The sequence below is a fragment of the Scyliorhinus torazame genome, chromosome 18 (genome assembly GCF_047496885.1).
Source record: "Scyliorhinus torazame isolate Kashiwa2021f chromosome 18, sScyTor2.1, whole genome shotgun sequence".
Classification (NCBI taxonomy): Eukaryota; Metazoa; Chordata; class Chondrichthyes; order Carcharhiniformes; family Scyliorhinidae; genus Scyliorhinus; species Scyliorhinus torazame.
The window spans coordinates 36481584-36503970 of NC_092724.1; the positions used below are offsets into that span (position 1 = coordinate 36481584).

Consider the following 22387-nt stretch of genomic DNA (forward strand, 5'->3'; position numbering starts at 1 on the left):
TTAGTCAGACACGACCTACCCTTTGTGAACCCATGCTGCGTCTGCCCAATGGGACAATTTCCCTCCAGGTGCCCCGCTATTTCCTCCTTAATGATAGATTCCAGCATTTTCCCTACAACCGAAGTTCAGCTTACCGGCCTATAATTACCCGCTTTCTGCCGACCTCCTTTTTTAAACAGTGGTGTCACGTTTGCTGCTTTCCAATCCTCTGGGACCACCCCAGAGTCTAGTGAATTTTGATAAATTATCACTAGTGCGTTTACAATTTCCCTAGCCATCTCTTTTAACACTCTGGGATGCATCCCATCAGGGCCAGGAGACTTGTCTACCTTTAGCCCCATTAGCTTGCCCAATACTGCCTCCTTAGTGATTACAATCATCTCAAGGTCCTCACCTATCAGATCTTTATTTCCATCAGTCACTGGCATGTTATTTGTGTCCTCCACTGTGAAGACTGACCCAAAAAACCTGTTCAGCTCCTCAGCCATTTCCCCGTCTCCTATTATTAAATCTCCCTTCTCATCTTCCAAAGGACCAATATTTACCTTAGCCACTCTTTTTTGTCTTGTATATTTGTAGAAGCTTTTACTATCTGCTTTTATGTTCTGAGCCAGTTTACTTTCATAGTCTACCTTACACTTTATAGCTTTTTTAGTAGCTTTCTGTTGTCCCCTAAAGACTTCCCAGTCCTCTAGTCTCCCACTAATTGTCGTGGCAGTTGTGGGTACGTCCTTGTCTCCTTTCGTGGAAGTTTTTGAGTTGTAGGTACCTTAGCTCGTTCCCCCTGGCTAGCTGGAATTTCTTTGTCAGTTCGTCCAGTGTTGCGGTCCTGCCGTCCGTGTATAGTCCCTAACTTTCAATGTCCCTCCGTCCTGCCCCCACCTTTTGAAGGTGACGTCAGTCAGTGCTGGTGTGAACCTATGGTTGTTGCAGATGGGAGCTTTGTCCGACATTTTGGTCAGGCCAAATTGCTGCCGTAGTTGGTTCCAGGATTGGAGGGTGGCTAGAGTGTTTTTTGTGTGGGGATGGGAGTGCTGCCGTGGTGAGGGCCCAGAGGGAGGTCGCCATGCAGGAGGCCTCTTCCACGTGCACCCACTCGGCTTCTGGCTCCTTGATCCATCCCCTTATTCGCTCGGCCGTCGCCACCCAGTGGTAGAATTGTAGGGCTAGCCTCCCACTGGATTTTGTTTTTTGTAGGAATTTGTAGGACTGATGCACTATCAATTACGATGAGACGAGAGTAGAGTGTAATCGAGGCTTTATTACGCAGAGTTCTGTAGCCTCCCACAGCTACCGCCGAAATGGCTGCACATTTATACTCCGCCTACTGGGCGGAGCCTGCAGGCAGGGATCTACCCCCGTATCTGTAGTACAGGGGCCTTATCGTAATACACCTCTTATGCGGTATATACAATACAACAGTGGTGACTACCACAAGGATCTTCTTTGGGATCCTAGCACTCTTCACCCCCCGCATACGAACGCCATGATTAGCTTGTCCAGTGCTTTGAAAAAGGCCTTGGGGATGTAGATCGGAATGGATCTGATGCGCAATCAATTACACTCAAGACGAAGTGATTTCATAACTGAAGGCTTTAATCTACTAGAACTTGTTCCCCAGCAGCTTCGGTATAGAAAGTGAAGGCTGCTGGGATAGCACCGTTTCTTATACTCCGCCTGTCAGAGCGGAGCTACGTAACAACAGCCAATGGTAAACTCCTGGGTTTAACCAATGGTCATCAGCCTCTTAGGTACCGCAATACCTGGTACTACCACAGGATCTAAGTAGGAAGAGGTACCTGGGCAGTACATTCATTTTGATCGTCTGGACTCTCCCCGCGAGGGAGAGTGGGTGTGTGTTCCATCTTTGCAGGTCCTTTTTTACTTCCTCCGTCAGACTGGTGAGGTTCCATTTGTGGATCCCTTTCCAACCATGGGCTATTTGGATCCCAGGTAGCGGAACTTGTGTCGAGCTTATTTAAACGGCAGTCCCGTTAGTGCTGCCCCACCTACTTGTGGGTGTACTGGGAAGATCTCGCTTTTGCTCATGTTGAGTTTGTAGCCTGAGAAGGCACCAGACTATTTCAGGAGCGCGATGATTCTGTCCATGCTGCTTTGTGGGTCCGAAATGTAGAGGAGCAGGTCATCCGCATAGAGTGAGACTCTGTACTCTCTGCCGCCCCTTCGGATCCCCCTCCAGCTTTTTGTTGCTCTGAGTGCGATTGCTAGTGGTTCGATCGCTGGAGCGAACAGCAGCGGGGACAGTGGGCATCCTTGTCTGGTGTCCCTGTGCAGCTGGAAGTATCGGGAGTTGGTATTGTTGGTCCGTATGCTCACCATGGGAACGTTCTATAGGAGCTTTACCCAAGAGGTGAATCCTGTTCCAAGCCCGAACTGCTCCAGTACCTCTATGAGGTATTTCCATTCGACCCTGTCAAAGGCCTTTTCTGCGTCTAGGGAGAAGCTCACCTCTGGTGTTCTCTCCCCGGAGGGGGTCATTATCATGTTCAGCAGACGCCGATGTCTACCTTTGACAAAGCCCGTCTGGTCCTCTGCGGCCACCTCTGGTCCACAGTCTTCTAGCCTTTTGGCTAGGATTTTGGCCAGTATTTTGGCGTCTGCGTTCAGCAGTGAGATGGGTCTGTATGATTCACATTCTGTTGGGTCTTTATCTTTCTTAGGTATCAGCGAGATTAAGGCCTGTGCTAGAATGGGTGGTAGTGTGCCCCTAGCTAGCGAGTCTGTGAACATCTCCCGCAGCTGCGGGGCCAGTGCTGTCGCAAATTGTTTGTAGAAGTCCGCCGGGAACCCGTCTGGTCTGCATGAAGTTAATGCTGTCCATGATCTCTCCCAGTGCTAGTGGTGCTTCCAGGCCCCGTTTTCTGCCCTCCCCCACGACTGGAATGTCCAGTCCATCAAGGAACCATTTCATCGCTGACTCCCCCATTGGGGGCTCTGAAGGTGTGCAGCCCTTGGTAGAAGGCCTTGAAGGTTTTGTTGATCTTTTCTGGTTCTGTTTCTAGTGTGCCTTTGGTATCCCTGATTTGTGCAATTTCTCTGGTGGCTGCCTGCTTTCTCAGCTGGTGTGTCAACAGGCAGCTGGCTTTGTCTCCGTGTTCGTATAGGGTCCCACGTGCCTGGCGGAGTTGGTGCACTGCTTTCCTGGTGGAGAGCAGATCAAAGTTCCTTTGTAGCTCTTTCCTCTCCGCCAGGAGCTCTACGGTCGGGGCCTCGGAGTATTTACGGTCTACCTCCAGTATGGAGTCGACCAGCTGCTGCGTAGCCGCCCTTTCCTCCCTATCTCTTTGCGCTTTGAAGGCGATGATTTCCCCTCTTAGTACAGCCTTTAGCGCTTCCCAGAACGTGGAGGGTGAGACCTCCCCGTTCTGGTTGTTCTCCGTGTACTCTGCTACGGCCCGCGATATATTTTCGTTGAAGGCCTTGTCAGCTAGTAGGGCGACGTCCAACCTCCATGTGGGGCGTTGGGCCCTGCCCGTCTCCAGCCTCTCGTCCATGTAGTGTGGAGCGTGGTCTGATATCACAATTGCGGAGTATTCCACTTTGTCTATCCCCGGAAGCACCGTTTTCCCCACCACAAAGAAGTCAATTCTGGTGTATACGTTGTGTACTGGGGAGAAGAAGGAGAACTCCTTCTCCCCTGGGTGGGTGAACCTCCAGGGGTCCACCGCTCCCATCTGTTCCATAAAGTGACCGAGTTCCTTTGCCATGTTTAAGGTTTTACCCGTTTTGGGGTTTGATCTGTCTGTCGTTGGATCCTGTACACAGTTGAAGCCCCCCCCCCCCATGTCAGTGCGTCGCTATGTCAGGGATTTCTGCCATAGTCTTCTTGATGAAACTCGTGTCGTCCCAGTTGGGTGCGTACATGTTAACTAGTACTACTGGTGCCCCATCCAGGGCCCCACTGACCATGACGTACCGTCCCCCTGGGTCCGTAACCATCTTTGTTGCCCTAAACATCGTCCTCTTACTGATCAGTATTGGCACCTCCCTGGCCCTTGTCCCATAGCAGGAATGGTAGGTTTGTCCCACCCAGCCCTTTCTTACCCGCAGTCGGTCCTGCTCTCTCAGGTGTGTCTCTTGGAGGAAGACTATGTCGGCCCTCATATTTCTTAGGTGGGTGAGGACTCTGGATCTTTTCACCGGGCCGTTGAGTCCCTGATGTACCATTAATCCACTGCTAGACGATGAGAGCGAGAGAACATCGGCTTTATTACACAAGAACTTGCCTGCCTGAGATCGCTGTAACAACTGAGCACCGCCACAGGCGGGCGGTCTATATACCGTCTGGGGGGCGGAGCCAGAGGCAGAGCCCACCAGAACAGTACACTACATGGAAAAGGGATCATATTACAGTACTCTACAGACAACTTATTCCAGTGAATACATTCACCACAGTCCCCTTACGTTCCGGGTGACTATCCTGGTGGGGGCTTCTGTCCCCTCGCTCCTTTGGGATTAACCATACTTACCTGGTGGACGCGCCCCTACCCTCCGGGGTTTCCCCTTGTTAGGGGGCCGTCCAGGAAGGCCGCTGTCACTGCTCTCTCCATGCGGTTGGGTCCCTGCGCTCCGGGATTTCCTTTTGTCCAGGGGGCACCCGACATGGCCGCCTACTGTGGGTCTGCCGCGCGGGTAGTCCCCTGCACTCTGGGGTCTCCCTTCGCCCAGAGACCATACTGGGTGGGTGCTTGCAGCGATTCCTTGTTTCGAGCCCTTGGTTGTGGCATTCTGTAGCCCTATTGCTATTCCTTGTCTAGCCTTGTTTGTCCCTCCTTCCCTCTGTCGCCCCCCCCCCCCCGGTTTATCCCTCCCTGTGTCTCCCCCCCCCCCCCCCCCCCCCACCCCAGGGGCCCCTTATTTCCACCCTAGCTGTTGGTTTTCCAGCCCATGTTCCTTTACAAACTTGCTTGCTCTTGCGGGGGCTGTGAAGAAGTACTCTCTTTCTTGGTATGTGACCCAGAGTTTCGCTGGGTACAGCATACCAAAACGCACTTCATTTTGTGAAGATCTGCTTTCGCTCTATTGAATTCAGCCCGTCTCCTGGCTAGGTCTGCCCCATTGTCCTCGTAAATTCTAATGAAGTGTCCTTCCGATTTGAGGGTTCTGTTTTTCCTGGCCCAGCGCAGGATTGTTTCCCTGTCTTGGTACCGGTGCAGTTTAGCTATAACTGCTGTTGGGTGGTCCCCTGCCATGGGCTTCGGGTGCAGTGACCAGCATGCTCTGTCTATTTCTGGTGGGTTGGGGCAAGTTTTCCTCCCCACTAAATTGCGCAGCATCTCGGCCACGTGTGCTGTAGGGTTTCTACCCTCGATCTTCTCTGGTAGGCCCACTATCCTGACATTTTGCCTTCTCGAACAGTTTTCCTGATCGTCCACTCTGCCCTTCAGGCTCCCCTGTGTTGTGCCCAGTCTCGCCACCTCCTTCTCCAGGGCCGTGATCCGGTCGCTCTTGTCAGCCACGGCTTTCTCCAGCTCCTTAATGATCGCCTCTTGGGCTTCCAGTTTCTCCTCTTGGGCTTCCAGTTTCTCCTCTGCTCTGCCCAGGGCATGCTGTAACTCCGCCAGGGCCTTGGCCGTTGCTGCCTGCACTGCGGCCTCTATGACAAAAGAGAAAATGCTGGAAAATCTCAGTAAGTCTGGCAGCATCTGTAGGGAGAGAAAAGAGCTAACGTTTCGAGTCCGATGACTCTTTGTCAAAGCATTTGACAAAGCATTTGACAAAGAATCATTGGACTCGAAACGTTAGCTCTTTTCTCTCCCTACAGATGCTGCCAGATTTGCTGAGATTTTCCAGCATTTTCTCTTTCGTTTCAGATTCCAGCATCTGCAGTAATTTTATTACTGCAGCCTCTATGTCTGCCCTAGCCTCTGCCTTGTTTTCCTGCTGATGTTCCCTCAACGCCTTGGCGAAGGCTGCCTTCCAGTTCCAGTTCCCTCCTGGCCCAGGGGGAAAATGCTCCTGTCTGTTTTTTTTGTTGCGGCAAACCTTCCGCTCCGCTGCTTCGTGCGCTGATTAGCTCGTCTGAACGGGCTTGCACATTGCCCCGTCTGCTTTCGGTGCCCCTTCTCCCTCTGCTTTGGCTCGCTTCTGGCATTTTCCCCCCCCCTTTTTTTTTTCTTCCCCCCTCCCTTTTTTTCCCCTTTCTTTTCCTCCTTTTTTTCCCCTCCTTTTTCTTTCCCCCTCCCTTCTCTCCTTTACCACTTTTTAAAATAAAATTCATTTCAAGAGAATTTTTTTTTTTAAAGTGAAGAAGTTTCTTTCCCGTTAAAAGTTTTTGTTTCAAAGTTTTGTTTTTGCAAAAGGAGAAGTTGTCTTTTCTTTTTCCTCACTCACCCAGGGTCGAGAGAGAGTGAGAAAGGCTTCTGGCCGGGAGTCCTTCTTTGTTCCTGCCTCATGGTGGTTGCCGCGGGGGGGGGGGGGGGGGCGGGGGGCTGCTGCTTGCTCAATCCCCGCTTTGGTCCCTGTCTTAGTCTGGGCCGCCGCTCGTCTTACCCTGTGGTCTCCTGCCAGGGGGTAGGCGGGGGGGGGTCGTCAGTCGTTCCTGCTGGCTCGGTCCCTGCTTTGGAGGCCACCGCTCGTCCTGCCCTGCGCTCTGCTGTGGCCTGCGTGGGGTGGGGGGGGGCTGCCGCCGGATCGCTCCTCTCCCGAGCGCCCAGTTCTCTCGCTCTAATGAGCTTTGGAGTCCGGGTTTTTCTTTGTCCCCACTCTCTTGTTGCGGGGGGGGGCGGGGGGGGGGCGGGGGGGGGCCGGGGGGGGGGGGGGGGGGGCAAACGGGTGAATTTGCACATTTGGCTGCAAGTTCTCCGCGAGGAGCAGGACACAACTTTGTTCCTCTCCAGAGCTCCTTCACCCGTAACCGCTCCACCAGATATTTTTAATGGCAGACAATATGGATTGTCTTGTATTGTGTTTTTTGTTACAAACAATGTAAACTCTGACTTACCTTGAACAAAGCCTCAGGCACTCCACTAATCCTAAAATATTTTTTCAAATCAATAAATTCCCTCCTTGGTACTTGTTCATTTTCATTACTGTGAATACTATCAACTCCGTTTAAAGTCACGTTAATAATTGCAGTTGCACATTTTTGTATTGCTGGTCTGTTTCAATTGTTCAAGTAACAAGATCCTTTTATAAAATGATGTCTCCTGTTGAAACACATCACGTCGCATATCCTTTCCTTGAAAGAAGTTTTCATGCATAAACTTCCGAAAAATGAATTTACAATTTGAGGCATCTTTTTCTTTCAACTTTTATTGATAAAGAATGCCAGCTGATACTCCTTAAATCATGGTCGTCATGGAGATGTGAGCACCCATTGTATCCTTTTAATGATAAAAATATATCTGTATATCCAGCCTCTGTTAAGCTTCAATTACACTGAATAGCTGGACCTTGGGACTTCATGATCTACTTTTCGAATGTAAGCCTGTTAGGTCGGTCAGCTGTCATGAAGCTGAATTTCTCGAAACAGTGTAGGTTCAATACTTTGCTGTAGTTAAATTCTCACATGACATCCTGATCTGCATAAATACATGCAACTGTGGCAAATTGAAATTAGTATTTTTTAACAGTGACCTTTTTTCCTGCTTTCTGCTCATGCTGACATGCTCGATGGTAGTGAATGGGAAAAATTATACCCTATTTGGTTCAGAATCTGACAATGAAATGAAATGAAATGAAAATCGCTTATTGTCACAAGTTGGCTTCAAATGAAGTTACTGTGAAAAGCCCCTAGTCGCCACATTCCGGCACCTGTTCGGGTAGGCTGGTACGGGAATTGAACCGTGCTGCTGGCCTGCCTTGGTCTGCTTTAAAAGCCAGCTCTTTAGCCCAGTGTGCTAAACCAGCCCCTAATGATGATATAATCTGTCACTGCAACTTAAATGGTAGCAAACTGACCTTCCATTGTCGAAGCCAAAGTTTAAACCCAGAACTGACTGAAGATCAAGTACGTTTGGGTGATTTTGAGATGGGGTTGCTCAATGAAAAATCTCTCTGTGGATGTGGAGAAAGATATCATTAAGGGACACATTCAGGCTTGCAAAAGTTTACTGTCTGCCAGTCAATTGTGAAGTCACATTGAAGAGGCTTCGACATGATCCATATAATCAAGCTCTTTCAGTTTAAAGGGTATTGTAGAGGGATAAAAATATATAACTGGGAAGGATTAAAAAAATATAGAAACTACATTTTTCTTTTACTACAGAAAAAAAGGTGATCTGTACTTGAGGGATAGGATTAAGTGGCAAAATCTGTAACTGAATAACAAAAAAAACTTTTTTTTCAACACAGAAGAATTCCTGTCAACTCTTGAACACTATGAAATAGCAATTCCTGTCCGAGTTGACCACAATGGAGACTTCCTAAGCTATAATGTAAAAAGTAGCCATGAACTGCGATCAAAGAGAAGCTTACCTGCGTTTCAACATGAGCCAGTTGAGCAGCAAGTTTATTACAAAGTATCTTCACATGGATTGCACTTCCTTTTAAACTTGACTTTACACATTAATCTGGTATCAGATTATTTTACTGTAGAATATTGGAAAAGAGATGGCTTGGAATGGAGGCACGATTATATGGATGAATGTCATTATTTGGGACATTTAAGTGATCTCCAGGGAGTCACAAAAGTTGCTTTAAGTAACTGTAATGGATTGGTAAGTTTTCGATTTTTCTGTTAAAGACCCAATTATGCATTTTATTCATTAGGATAATCTGAGTTTGCATTACTTGAGGTGGAACAAATACAGTTTACCTACAGGGGAAATAAACCTGCTATTTTTAGCCTGCCTTGATTAGTTATTGTGCAATATTAAGAGTGTACTTTGGCCAAAATAAAGATGGAATACAGTTTTTATTTCCAAATTGTTAATTGAGAGGGCGACCCTCAGGCCACATGTCTAGTAGCGTAACCACAACTAAGTAAAGGGTTTTGTCCTCATTGTCATGAAAGTGAATCACTCCTGGTTTTCTTTAACTGTTTCAAAATTGCATACACCAAAAAACAAAATCCCACTTTCCTGTGTACTTGCTCTGTCGGTGATGTTATTGCACATTACAGCGTTTAAATGTGTACTCTGCCCCTTGAAGGAACATTTTTACAGACTCAACTAGGTACAACCGGCCTCAAAAATTTAGCTTCAACAATTGCTACACTGGTTGTCAAGGTTCGCGCCTCAGCAGAAGCAGCATCTGCTACAACGATGGTGGTTTCCTCAACAGCTGTTAACTTTTGTCTCTCCCTCGAGACTATGCCGAAGTGGTCCAAATCTATTTTGTCCTCTCCTTTAACCCATTACGCAATGACTAATAAGGGCATAAGCCCACTTAAACTAAATAGGTTTAACATTTTGTTTTAAAAGAAAGAGGAATGTCTTATTATAGAATCCCTACAGTGCAAAAGGGAAGCCATTGAGCCCATGGAGTCCGCATTGAACTTTCGAATGAGCACTCCATCCATGTCCACCCCGATCTATCCTCATGATTCCATAACCTAACACTCAGGGGCAATTTAGCATGGCCAATCCACCTAACCCGCACATCTTAGGACTGTGGGAGGAAACCAGAGCACCCGGAGGAAACCCACGCTGACAAGGGAAGAACATGCAAGCTCCACACAGACAGTGACCCAAGGCCGGAATTGGACCCAGGTCCCTGGCGCTGTAATGCAGCTGTGCTAACCACTGTGTCACCATGCCGCCCTACGAAAACATTAAGCATCTTATCGAAACAATCTTATTGAACGTTATTGCCTGTATTTACTAATTTATGTAATATGACATGTATTTCATTTCCCCTTGAATCTATTAATGATTTCTAAAGCTAATTAGTACTAACAGTCATACTTGTTAGCTTTATCCATAGGTCTTGCTAACCATTGGACTGTTCTATAAACATTGACCTCATTGTTTGATCTCACAGCACATATTTTGTAAGCCAGGTCCCCAAAAATCATCTATTAGCACTTTGTTGGTGGACTCAAAAGTCCTAGATGCTATCTTTAGATTACTAAACACTGAGCTGGAATACTCGGTTCAGCTATATTTTCCATCTAATTATTATGCTGCTACAGTAGATAGGAACAGGTGAAACTAACAATGCACCATTTTAGCATTTTAGCTTTGGAGATTCTGTCCTCCATATTGCATAATTTTAAAGCTAGTATGCAGCTTGAGTATGCTATTTGGAAATGAACCAATGATGTAACACAATGGCCCAGGTTTTGCAGTCAACGGGTTTTGCAGTCAACAGGGAAGTGATGCCCCTTGTTGTTGATCTCCAAGAAAAGTGCCCATTAAGATCTAGCAATCTTTGTAGCATGGATTTAACCTCTCCTGACATTAATGTGAATCTAGTGCCAAGGGAAGGGAATCTCCACGTGCCCAGCAGCAGAGATGTCATCAATCCCATGGGAAAATTCTCAAACAGCAAATTAGAAAGTAAAATGCACTGAATGTCTTTAACTTTTTATAAATTTTACAGAAAGCAAAATAAAGATTAGGACATACACATTAGAAGTTGAAATATCATACTTAAAAATAAGAACATTTAAGTTATTGAAATGTTATCATAATGGAAACATTTGACATCACACACATATGGAATTTATTTTTCGAGGCCAGCGAGGTTGTTAAGCAGTAGTTGTGTCTTAATATGCTATTAAAAGTCCAGTTACATCTAATAACATGACATACCATTTCCTGTTTTGTTAACCACTCCTGGAGCATAAAAGTGAAAGTTCTCATTCAGTGATTTCCACATATTGCAGTCGACAAGGGCTTCAATAGGACACTATGGGGTGGAATAAGTATAAAGGCCCGCCTTCTCAATCTAGAGGTGTGGTGCTCCTCAGATTAAATCACCACCAGTCAGCTCTCCCCCATCAAAGGGGAAAGCAGCCTCTGGTCATCTGGGACTATGGCGACTTTACCTTTACCTTTATGTAGTGGAGAAAAGAATCACTGGCTGAAACTTCCAAATTAACTGTGCATATGTGTGTTGCTATCACTTTCATAGTTATAACAACATAATTGCTGACAGTTTCATCATCATTAAGGGCAAAGTCCAGGCCAATATTGGACTACCACTTAACAAAATGATTACTAATTGAAAACCGAGATTTATCTATATTTAAATGTTCTTATATTTTACTCATGTACATCACCTGGGCAACATATCTGTGCCAAACATATATCAAATAGCACACTAAGTGTGTCTTCAAGCTCAGTTACCAAAGTTCAAAACTGTACCTTCTATCTAAAGGACCCTTCGTCTGTAATATAAATTATCTTCAGTAGCTCTTGATAGTAGACTTATAATTTGCTTTTGAGGAATCCATTTATTATTGTGATGATAGAACAGCATCACCATGTCCAATTAAAAAGTATCCTGGGCATGTAATTTAGAATAGCTACCAATCTGCAGAAACAAGACTGACTGAACTCTATTCCAGATTGAAGTAACTGCTGATTATATTGCACAATCAAAATACATACATCAGACCTGCATTGATTTTTCTACACAATGTAAGCAGCAAAAACAGCAATAATGTGAGTTATTTTTGACACCTCCCTGCGATCCTCCATTCAATAATCCTCTTACTAATGCAAACACAATGAAACGTAAATTGTCTATTTTTTGTTCGGATTTCATCTGGTTTGTGTATCCATGTTTTGAAATGGATATAAATAGCTGGTTATGTTGGTTGTGCTACCTTTTCTGTTTATTAAATCATTTAGCAGGTGGATAACTTGGTTCTTTCCTATTTACAAAAGTGTACACTTAACCCATAATTACTGCTGGAGAGAAATAAATATTTCCTGCCCAGTCATCAAGTTAAATGGGAGGAGCGGAAAGATCCAAAATGGTACATCTTAGCAATAAACAGATTTTTTGATTCAGGATAAACTATCATCTTTGGGCAAATTACTGTGTATTCTGTTGCTGCTTCTATTTTGGAAACTCTTAAATTGGCTCAGTATTTACAAGTAGATTCTTGATAACAGTGCATCTTTTAACATGTTGAAGCCATTTAGTTTCCTCGAGACTTGTGGTTACAAAAGTAATGTGTGTGCTGGACTAAATGCTAAAGGGTCTCTTGATCTTATAAATTGCTATTACTTTACCTTGCAGGTTGACGTGTATTGGGACTTGTAACAACACTTAGAGGGGTTTGTTTTTCAAAATCTAGCCATTCTGTCTCATCCCTCAGTCCTCACCTTCTAAATACTAGGGCTATTCTGAATGTTATTTTGTCTAGTTTTGAGCAATATGATCAAATGAAACATTTAACCAAATGATTTTCGATCACAATCACATGATCCAGTTAAGGAATAATGCCGTGCTTTTACCTGCTTCTATGTTTGTTATAATGGATATTTATTTGTAATGGTTTTCGAAACCTTTACAGAAAGCCTGCAGTACTCATAATAAGCCATTTGTTACCAGTAACCAGATCAGTGCTTTACTTTCAGCATGGTGTCATAGCTGAGGATGAAGAAGAATACTTCATAGAGCCGCTCACCACTGTTAACATGGCTGAATTCAATTACAGTGAAGGAAGCCCCCATGTAGTTTATAAGCGATCTTCTCTTCCAAACCAACATCGGCACCTTGATGCAACATGTGGAGTTTCAGGTAATGCATGTCTTTTTTCACTCGCTCCCCTCTGCAGCGCAACCTCCCAACACATCCTGGCTGAGCTGGCATATTCAGCAAAGTGGCATCCCAAGGCTTCAAAATTGTGCTTCAAAATCTCATTTAGGGGCATTACTCTTGACTGTGTGCTCTGAACCATAGCTCCATGCTGGAAAGGGTGCTCGTGCAGGCGTATCATATCCGCACACCAAAGGTTTCCCAACTGGCCAGATCATGATGTCAAATAGCCATTGCGGCTGAGTTGATGCACCGTTTACAAAGTTGGACCATGTGCTGCATTCTCTCATCACCCGCCAAAGAACAAGTGCAAGAAGGATCCACCAATAGAGTTATTTAAAGGACCAGGCTCACAACTTGCATTAAGATGATCTAGACTGAGTTTACAACTGCAATGTTTTTGAAAGCACCCTGGACTGTAATGGAAATGTGATGGCGAGTTGCTCAATTTGCGTTGTTGCAACCTTACAGGGGAGTAGGGAATGGTGTGTGTGTGTGGGGGGGGGGAGGGGGGGTGGAGAGTCACTTGCCCATATGAAGGCTGCAACAGATAGGGGGCTGCGGTTGCAGTGCCTCTAAGTCTAAATGATAAATGAGAGGTAGAGCAGGCGTTTCTCTGCACATACTCTCTGCCAGGTTGGAGCTGGTCCCCTGCGTGCACCTTGACTGTGATAGCAAGCTGTCTGGCAGACCAGGCAATGCCTCCAGAATCTCTGTGTGTATCCTTCTCCCATCAAAGTCCTCATCTGAATTTTCCTGCAGCAGAACCCGTCTGCAACAATGAGCAAACCATCCTTTTCTCTTCGGTCTGATGGCAGCCCACTCATTCCCAGTGGCTCACCACACGCAGATACCAATTCCACGTGGAGGCGGTGGCGTAATAGTATTGTCACGAGACTAGTAATCCAGAGACATAGGGTAATGCCCTGAACACCCGGTTCTAATCCCATCGCAGCAGATGGTGAAATTGGAATATAATAACATCTCGAATTGAAAGTGCAGTGATGGTGATGAAACCATTGTCAATTGTTGTAAAAACCCATCTGATTCACTAATGTCCTTTAAGGAAGGAAACCTGCCATCCTTACCTGGCCTACATGTGACTCCAGACCCACAGCAATGTGGTTGACTCTTAATTGCCCTCTGAAATGGCGTAGCAAGCCACTCCGTTCAAAGACAAGTAGGGATGGGCAACAAATGCTGGCCTTACCAACAACGGCCACATCCCACGAAAGAAAAAAAATACTAGCCTCTAATGTACATGCAGTGTCAATATCTGAGCTGCTGGTTGTGAGCGTCAGAGGTTATGGGGCCTCTTCATCGTGGCTGTGATGTTGACCTCTTTCTCTCTCCCTCCCATGCTGAAGCTTGGCAGACAGCAGTTTTTCAGTGACTAAAAGCAAGCAATCAGAAAGGGGTGGGTTGGAATGAGGAAAGGCGGGTGAGGTGGAAAACAAGAGGTCCATGATGATACCAACAACAGCTGGCTCATTGTGACATATAGCAGGATGAAGGTGAGCTGGGAGTTGAGAATGAGCATAAGGCAGGAACGTCCCATCATCCTTCATGTTCTTCAGTGATGTACAATGTCATGGGGTCAGTCACAGTTAGCCTGATGCTGCAAAACACCATCTCCTCCCGGAGGGCTCAGGAGATGTCTTGATCCCCCACCGGTTCTGCTCTGCTCTTAGTGGTTATGCACAGTCCTATCTGTTATAGTACCCTGTGTAATATATGTTACTCATTTGCTTCTTACCAAGTTGACCTTAAAGTCGATGTTGATTAACACTCGTAGTCTTCCAATTAAAGCAAATAATGAATTGAGTAACTTTAACAAATAAACTGTGAGTTTGTTCTCTCTCCAATATTTATACTAGATATTAAATAAACAAGATTGAATAAGAATAAACTATGATTAACTACACCTGCACTCTGAGCTATCTCTCTCTCGCTCTGGTCACTCACTATACACCCGAAGAGGCGGGAACTCGGCTTGAGTCTGTCTTTTATTCCTCTTTCTCCATCTAGTGATCACTTAGCTGTTATGTCTATACATTAACCCCTTGTATACATACAGATGTGCAGGTCACTACACTATCCTGCAAGACAGAGGGAATAATGTCAATGGTTGTGTTGCACTGTGTTTGGGTGATGTACCTGCCACAGCTGAATAGCTGGAGGTTTGTGGAAACAACAGGAGCTGAACATGAGGGTGGCATGATTGAAATGTGGGTGAGGCTTAGATAGAATATCTGAATGTTGGCCGTGAAGCTGAATGCCTGAGATTGCGGACGGGTGATTGTTGGAGGAGTGGTGCATTGAGCAACGTGCAAGGTTGGTGGTATGGCGGGTGTACATCCCTTTGGAAATGCATTCACTGATCTTCATCACCCAGGTGAGATCATTAAGTGTCTTGTGGCACTGTTTCCTCGTCCTCAAGACCAAACTCCCAGCATTGAACTTTCTGGCCACCAACCCCCATTCTATTTGGAGGGCATGCGTTGAGAAAATGCAGCTGGCTACCCCAAACACTCCCCATGTCCCCTCCCCAGCTCCATGACTAAAGATTCCAGCACTCGCCATCTGTGAACCTGGAGGCCCACTCTCTTCCCTGGGTGCTCCATAGGCGCAACTGCTACATGCAGCCAGTACTGGCAGCCAACAGTAGCTCCCTTCTACAGAGCGCAGCTTCCCTTTAATACAGGCAGACTATTTTAAAGTGGAGTGGGTCAGCAGCACCATGTGCTATTAGGCCATAGTGCCAGGCCCCCTACTAAACATTCAATCAGCCAGCAACATTCAGGTAAACACCAGGTTTGCATGCTGGCTGCCTCAGTGGGAACAGGAACAGGAAGGTCACGGAGCATTACCGCCATACCTGAAAACAGGCCACAGTGAATTTTTAACCCTGAATCTTTTATTGCTTCATAGAGTAGGGATGATATTTCACCTCATTGTTGGTCTTGTGAATTTAGTTGACGTGATAAATTTTGTTTTTCAATCTCCCGCCAAATGATGTCAAAGAGCAACTGATGGGAGATGTAATAGCTCTGGTGGCAGTGATAATGCATAATTATGAAATTATTCGACTCCCATGCTCAACATGGTACTTACTCTTCACACAAGAGGTATAATTTTGAATGCTTACAGTGGTTCTGTTCTAGATGAGAAACCAGGGAAAGGAAGATCTTCATGGCTGAGGAATTTCCAGACTTCAGCAGTGACTCTTTCACCAAATAGGACTCTGAGAAATCAGCTACAATTGAAAAGATCAGTCAGTCAAGAACATTATGTAGAGACGTTAGTAGTAGCAGATAAGATGATGGTTGGATACCATGGACGAAGAGACATTGAGCAGTATATTCTCTCTGTCATGAATATTGTAAGTATATTTCATTATTTCAATCTTCATTGCATTTTCAAATGCAACTTTCCTTTCACTCCATTTAAATTTGTTCGTATTTTGTCCTCTACATGCACCCCCCCCCCCCACCCCCCCCCCCCCACCCCCCACCCCCACCCCCGCCAAAACAAAATGTTGCCATGTTTTTTAAGTACATATATGGCATATTGTCACATCATTGATAAATCTCCAGGGCCTGATAATCTTCATCCCAGAGTACTTAAGGAAGTGGCCCTAGAAATAGTAGATCTATTGGTGGTCATTTTCCAAAATCTTTTGGACTCTGAGGTGGTTTCTACAGATTTGAGGGTAGCTAATATAACCCTGCTATTCAAAAAGGGCGATAGAGAGAAAATAGGGAACTAGAAACCAGTGACCCTAACGTCAGTAGTGGGGAAGTTGCTCAAGGATTTCATAGCATTTGGAAAGCAGCAGTACAATAAGACAAAGTCAGCATGCATTTACAAAAGGGATCATGCTTGACAAATCTACTGGAATTCTTTGAATGCTGAAACTAGTAGAGTTGATCAAGGAGAACCAGTGGATGTGGTTTATTTAGACTTTCAGGAGGCCTTCGACGAGGTCTCACTTTGCAGATTACTGTGTAAAGTTAAACCGCATGGAATTACGAGTAGTGACTTGAGATGGATAGAAAGCTGGTTAGCAGACAGGAAGCAAAGAATTGCAAGAAATGGATCTTTTCCACATGGCAGACAGTGACTAGTGGGGTAATGCAGGGATCTGTGCTAGGACTCCAACTGTTCACATTATATATTAATAATTTGGACAAAGGAACTAAGTGTACTATCTCCAAATTTGCAGATGATGCAAAGCTGGGTGAGAGGGTGAAATGTGAGGAGAATGCAGAGATGTTTTGGCGCAATTTGGACAGGCTGAGTGAGTGGGCATATGAATGGCAAATGCAGTATAATGTGAGGTTATCCACTTCAGTAGCAAAAATAGGAAGGCAGATTATTATTTGAATGGGTGTAACTTGAGAGAGGCGGATACTCAGCGAGACCTTGTTGTCCTCGTGCATCAAAGTCGCTGGAAGTAAGCACGCAGGTACAGCAGGTAGTAAAGAAGGCAAATGGTTTGTTGGCCTTCATAATGAGAGGATTTGAGTACAGAAATAGGGATGTTTTACTGCAATTGCACAGGGCATTGGTAAGGCCACATCTTGTGTGCAATTTTGGAGTCCTTATCTGAGGAAGGATGTCCTTGCCATAGAGGGAATGCAGCGGAGGTTTACCAGACTGATTCCTGGGATGGCAGGACTGTAATATGAAGAGAGATTAAGTTGGTTAGGATCATATTCGTTGGAGTTTAGAAGAGTGAAAGGTGATCGCATTGAAACTTATAAAATTCTAACAAGATTAGCCAGGGTAGATTCAGAAAGAATATTCCCCATAGTGGGGCAGTCCAGAACTAAGGGTCATAGTTTGAGAAGAAGGGGTAAACCTTTTAGGACTGAGGTGAGGAGAAATTTCTTCACCCAGAAAAAGGTGAATTTGTGGAATTTACTACCACAGAAAGGAGTAAAGGCCGAAATGTTGTGTGATTTCAAGAAGGAATTAGATATAGCTCTTGGAGCTAAAGGGATTAAGGGATTTGGGGAGAAGGCAGAATCAGGGTATTGAATTTGATGATCAGCCATGATCATCATAAATAGCGGACCAGACTCGAAGAGCCGAATGGCCTCCTCCTGCTCCTATTTTCGAAGTATGTATCTAGGTGGCTAAGTATGCAATAATTTGGATGTCTCAGCTGACCAAAATCAACGATCCCTTTCGAATGCAGTTGTTGTGCGCCGCAGGCTTTCCCTTTAAATCTTTTTGCACAGCTGGGCGGCACAGTGGCACAGTGGTTAGCACTACTGCCTGACAGCACCAGGGACCCAGGTTCAATTACAGCCTTGGGTGACTGTATGGAGTTTGCATGTTCTCCCCGTGTCTGCGTCGGTTCCCCCCGGGTGCTCTGGTTTCTTGCTACAGTCCAAAGCTGTGCAGGTTAGATGGATTTGCCATGCTAAATTGCCCCTTTGTGTCCGAACATGTGCAGGTTGGGTGGATTGGCCATGATCAATGCTTCAATGCGCAGGGTTACGGAGGTAGGGCGGGGAAATGGGCCCGGACAGAGTGCCCTTTCGGAGGGTCAATGAAGACTCGATGGGCTGAATGGATTCCTTCTACACTGTAGGGATTCTATGGACTGCACCCTGCACATAGTGTATATAACAGAACAAGTCCTGTACAGCACCTTCCAGGTTGTTAAGTATCTGCACATCCGCGTAGCTTAGTAGTATCATTGACCAAGACCCATTTCAAATTTCGAATCATTCTCTCTAGTAACTCCTTTATTGATTCCTGTCAATTGGGATGGATTGTCGATTTCCATCTTTAAAAGTGGCTGGGGAAATTAAAGGCACCTTCTCCCCGTATTACATTTTAGCAGACCACATTCTCTTGTTAGTCAGGGTGATTGTCAAAAACGACATCACCTTCCTATTGTGTAAGGGCAAGTAGTTTGGATGGTTGTAAAAAGAGGGAGAAAAAAAGTAATTTAGGATCAAGTAACTGAGTCCATTTTAGTGATCGCCTGGAATGAAAATGTTGAACGCCTGCAAAGAAAATTAAGTATTTGGATTGCATTTCTATTGAAGGTGAGTTCCCATTTTGAAATCATAGGGCCTAACTGAAACTTCAAATTTGTCCGTAGAGAACATCAGACCTTGATAAAGCACCAAACGACTTCAACAGCCCATTTGAGTTTGAAGGATTAACTATATTAAAAGATTACATGTGTAGTTCTTTTGTCCAGATGTTGAATAGGGTAGAGGTTTCTAAATGGTGGATCAGTTGGACATTTGAACCCTGACAGCCCTGGCAATTTTCCCCACAATTACCCAGCACTCCATTATATTTCCCAGTCACTGCTTTCTATATTTGAAATTATTGTACTTCGGGATGGGAAAGGAAATCTCTTCATACTTTTGCTTCATTGGTGGAAAAGTCCTATAATCTTGGTTGTGACATCTACTGGCCTCTTTTGCTTACATTCAGACAGGAGGGGAGTTGAAATAACCAATTGTTCCATTGGATGCCCAGGTATACTTTTGGGTGCCTAAGTGACCTAGAATTGGCAAGTATCTGTCCGCCTGTTCTGTGTACAAAATGTACAGAATGCGAGCCAGGCTATACTTTAACCACAGATGTAATCATATTGTGCGATCCTTGAATTAAAGTTTAAAAAAATTATTCCGTGCCCAGCTCAATTGTAAGCCGGAAAGTGTCATCTGGTACCAATTTCATTTTTAAGACTGTTTGTTTTTTTCTTTTGTTTCCTGGAGGTCAGGTTGCCAAACTTTTGCAAGACTCTAGTATAGGAAACATTGTGAATGTGGTAGTAACTCGACTCATCTTGCTTACTGATGACCAGGTAAGAATGACTCTTGTGTGCTATCTTGCTAGATGCCATTTGCCTAACTGTTGCAACACAATCCCTGGCAAGCCTTCGAGCCCACGCTCCAAAAGCTTCAACTCATCCTAAGCTCTGCTGGTTGTAAGCTATTCTAACCAGGTCTTGCTCACATACCACCAATACCATCACTAACCCGGTTACCCAGTGCCTTGAGTATAAAGTCCTTATCCTAAATTTGTTTGTTCTAGTTGGAGCTTGCGATGGCATTTACAGGTCTTGAACAGCCGAGCTGGTGGTCCTTAAAGCAACCACTGGAGAATGCTTAATAAAGGGGGGCACGAAATGCAGAACATTTGTGCAGAGAAGGAGCAGAAATGCCCACAGTTCATCTGAATTTAAAAAAAAGTATTTTTATTGAAGTTTGTCAAATTTAACAAATAACGCAACAAAACCACAGGAATGGTACAGCACAGCAAAAATGTCTTAACATAGATAGATACATAGGAGGCCCCGAGAACATCAATTCAGCTGGCCCAGTACAATCATTAGACTCAAATTGGCACCCCTATATGCATTACCGGAGAACAATGGCGAAGAGGGTAAGGCCATGAAAACGTGATAAGATGGTGCACACCTTCCCACGTGGCGATTGCTCGCTACGACTACAGGAATTCAAGATAATGGGCGGGATTCTCCGAGAATTGGCGGGCGGGCAGAAACGGCGCAGTGGAGTGGCGGGAACCACTCCGGCGTCGGGCCGCCCCAAAGGTGCGGAATCCTCCGCACCTTCAGGGGCTAGGACGGCGCCAGAGTGATTTGCGCCCCGCCGGCCGGCGTGGAAGGCCTTTGGCGCCGTGCCAGCCGGGGCCGAAGGGACTCCGCTGGCCGGCGCGGGTTCGCGCATGCGCGGGAGCGTCAGCGTCTGCTGACACCATCCCCACGCATGCGCACATGGAGTCACTTCCGCACCGGGAATGGCGGATGACCACGGCCTCCGGTGCGGAAGGAATAGAGTGCCCCCACGGCCTCAGGCCCGCCCACGGATTGGTGAGCCCCGACCGCGGGCCAGGCCACCGTGGGGGCACATCCCGGGGTCAGATCCCCCCCGCGACCCCCAATAACCCCGGAGGCCGCCAGGTCCCGCCGGTAAGGGACCAACTCCAATTTATGCCGGCGGGACTTTGGCCCATCGTGGGACGGAGATTACGGGCGGCCCGGGGCCCATTGAATCGTGCCGGACCCCGCCATTCTCCGAGGCGGGCGATGCGACTCACGTTATGCCGGTTTTTGGGGGGTGGGAGAATTCGGAGGCCGGCGGGGGCAGGATTCACGCCGACCCCCGGCGATTCTCTGACCCGGTGGGGGGTCGGAGAATCCCGCCCAATATCTTTGCGTCATGTTCAGGCGTGCACCGGAACATAGCTCCCTCAACTCCAGCAACACCAGAGGCACCAGTAACACCCTGTAATGTCCTCCCCTCAGATATCGGACCCAGCTGTACCCATGCAGGAGCCAATCACAGATTCTTTAACCCTAAATTAACAGAAAATTTGCAATAGTGCCAGTTCTAAAAGGACATTTTACATATACCCCACAATGCAACGAAATCCCAAACACAGGCACAGTACAGAACGATCATCATTCCAGATATTTATACAGAGTGTATCAGCAAATATTCATACAACATGTTCGGATTATAGTCAGTGTAGTCAGCGCCTCCCAGCAATAAAAAATACCAGGAGTAGAGGGTCTCAGGATAAAAATTACCTGGACACAGCCATAAGCCCATGATCCTCTGGTGCATGCCCCTCCCCATCAGACAAAGAAGAGAAACGGCTGCCCGTTCAAACCTCACTCAGTCTCTCATAACATCCTGGCTAAGAAGGAACATCCCAAACATAAGGGAGGTGGGGGGGCAACAGGATACCAACCATAGTGCAGGACTAAAACCCAGCCACACCCTTGTGCACTTAGGAGTCAGTTAACCTAAGATACTCAGAACATATCAAGAATCGGCCTCTCAGGATATCCCTTCTCAGTGCCTTCTAGAAGGAATGTATCTAACATAAGGGGGGAATAGGATATCAGTCACAGTCCCACATCTGATCCAGTCCAGCAGACTCTTTTTCCAATTGAGGGCAATCCAACGTGGCCAATCCACCTACCCTGCACATCTTTGGGTTGTGGCGGTGAGATCTACGCAGACACAGCGAGAATGTGCAAACTCCACACGGACAGTGACCCGGGGCCGGGATTGAACCCGGGTCCTTGGCATCGTGAGGCAGCAGTGCTAACCACTGCACCACCATGCCACCCGTCCAGCAGACTCTTGCACAAATGAGTCAGTACCCCCAGGATATCCAGCGCATGCCAAGACTTACCACCCAGCTGGCCTCAATCCTCACTAACTTCGCCCAGGGCAGCACACCAGCTCCACCCACATTAGAAATATCACGTAATCCTCAACCAGCCTTAGGGGCTGGTTTAGCACCGGGGTAAATCGCTGGCTTTTAAAGCAGACTAAAGCAGGCCAGCAGCGCGGGTTCAATTCCCGTACCAGCCTCCCCTAACAGGTGCCGGAATGTGGCGACGAGGGGCTTTTCACAGTAACTTCATTTGAAGCATACTTGTGACAATGAGCGGTTTTCATTTCATTTTCATTTCATTTCACCAAGGAGAAGAAGAATCGTCAAGACACACATCAATTGTGTGACTTAGGAGGGGTCGATCTCCTCCCCGCCCCCCAAACCTGCAACAGCACGCTGCCCACCCAGATAAAGAGAAGAAACCTCCATAACAGAGGAATGCCTGAATTAACCAAAGAGCGTGGGACACAGACCAACACTGTATACCATTGCAAAGAAGATAATATGGGACAGAGCAGCA

The 22387-nt window shown here is 46.3% G+C and overlaps 1 protein-coding gene across 1 annotated transcript in view; it reads left to right on the forward strand.

Moving 5' to 3' along the window:
* Positions 1-22387, forward strand: part of LOC140395118 (A disintegrin and metalloproteinase with thrombospondin motifs 6-like) — a 168712-nt gene that overhangs the window by 27777 nt on the left and 118548 nt on the right. The window contains exons 3-6 of the mRNA XM_072482567.1: positions 8317-8681; positions 12498-12660; positions 15843-16060; positions 19436-19519. Of these exons, the coding sequence (XP_072338668.1) occupies positions 8317-8681; positions 12498-12660; positions 15843-16060; positions 19436-19519 (830 nt within the window). The remainder of the gene's footprint in view (positions 1-8316; positions 8682-12497; positions 12661-15842; positions 16061-19435; positions 19520-22387) is intronic.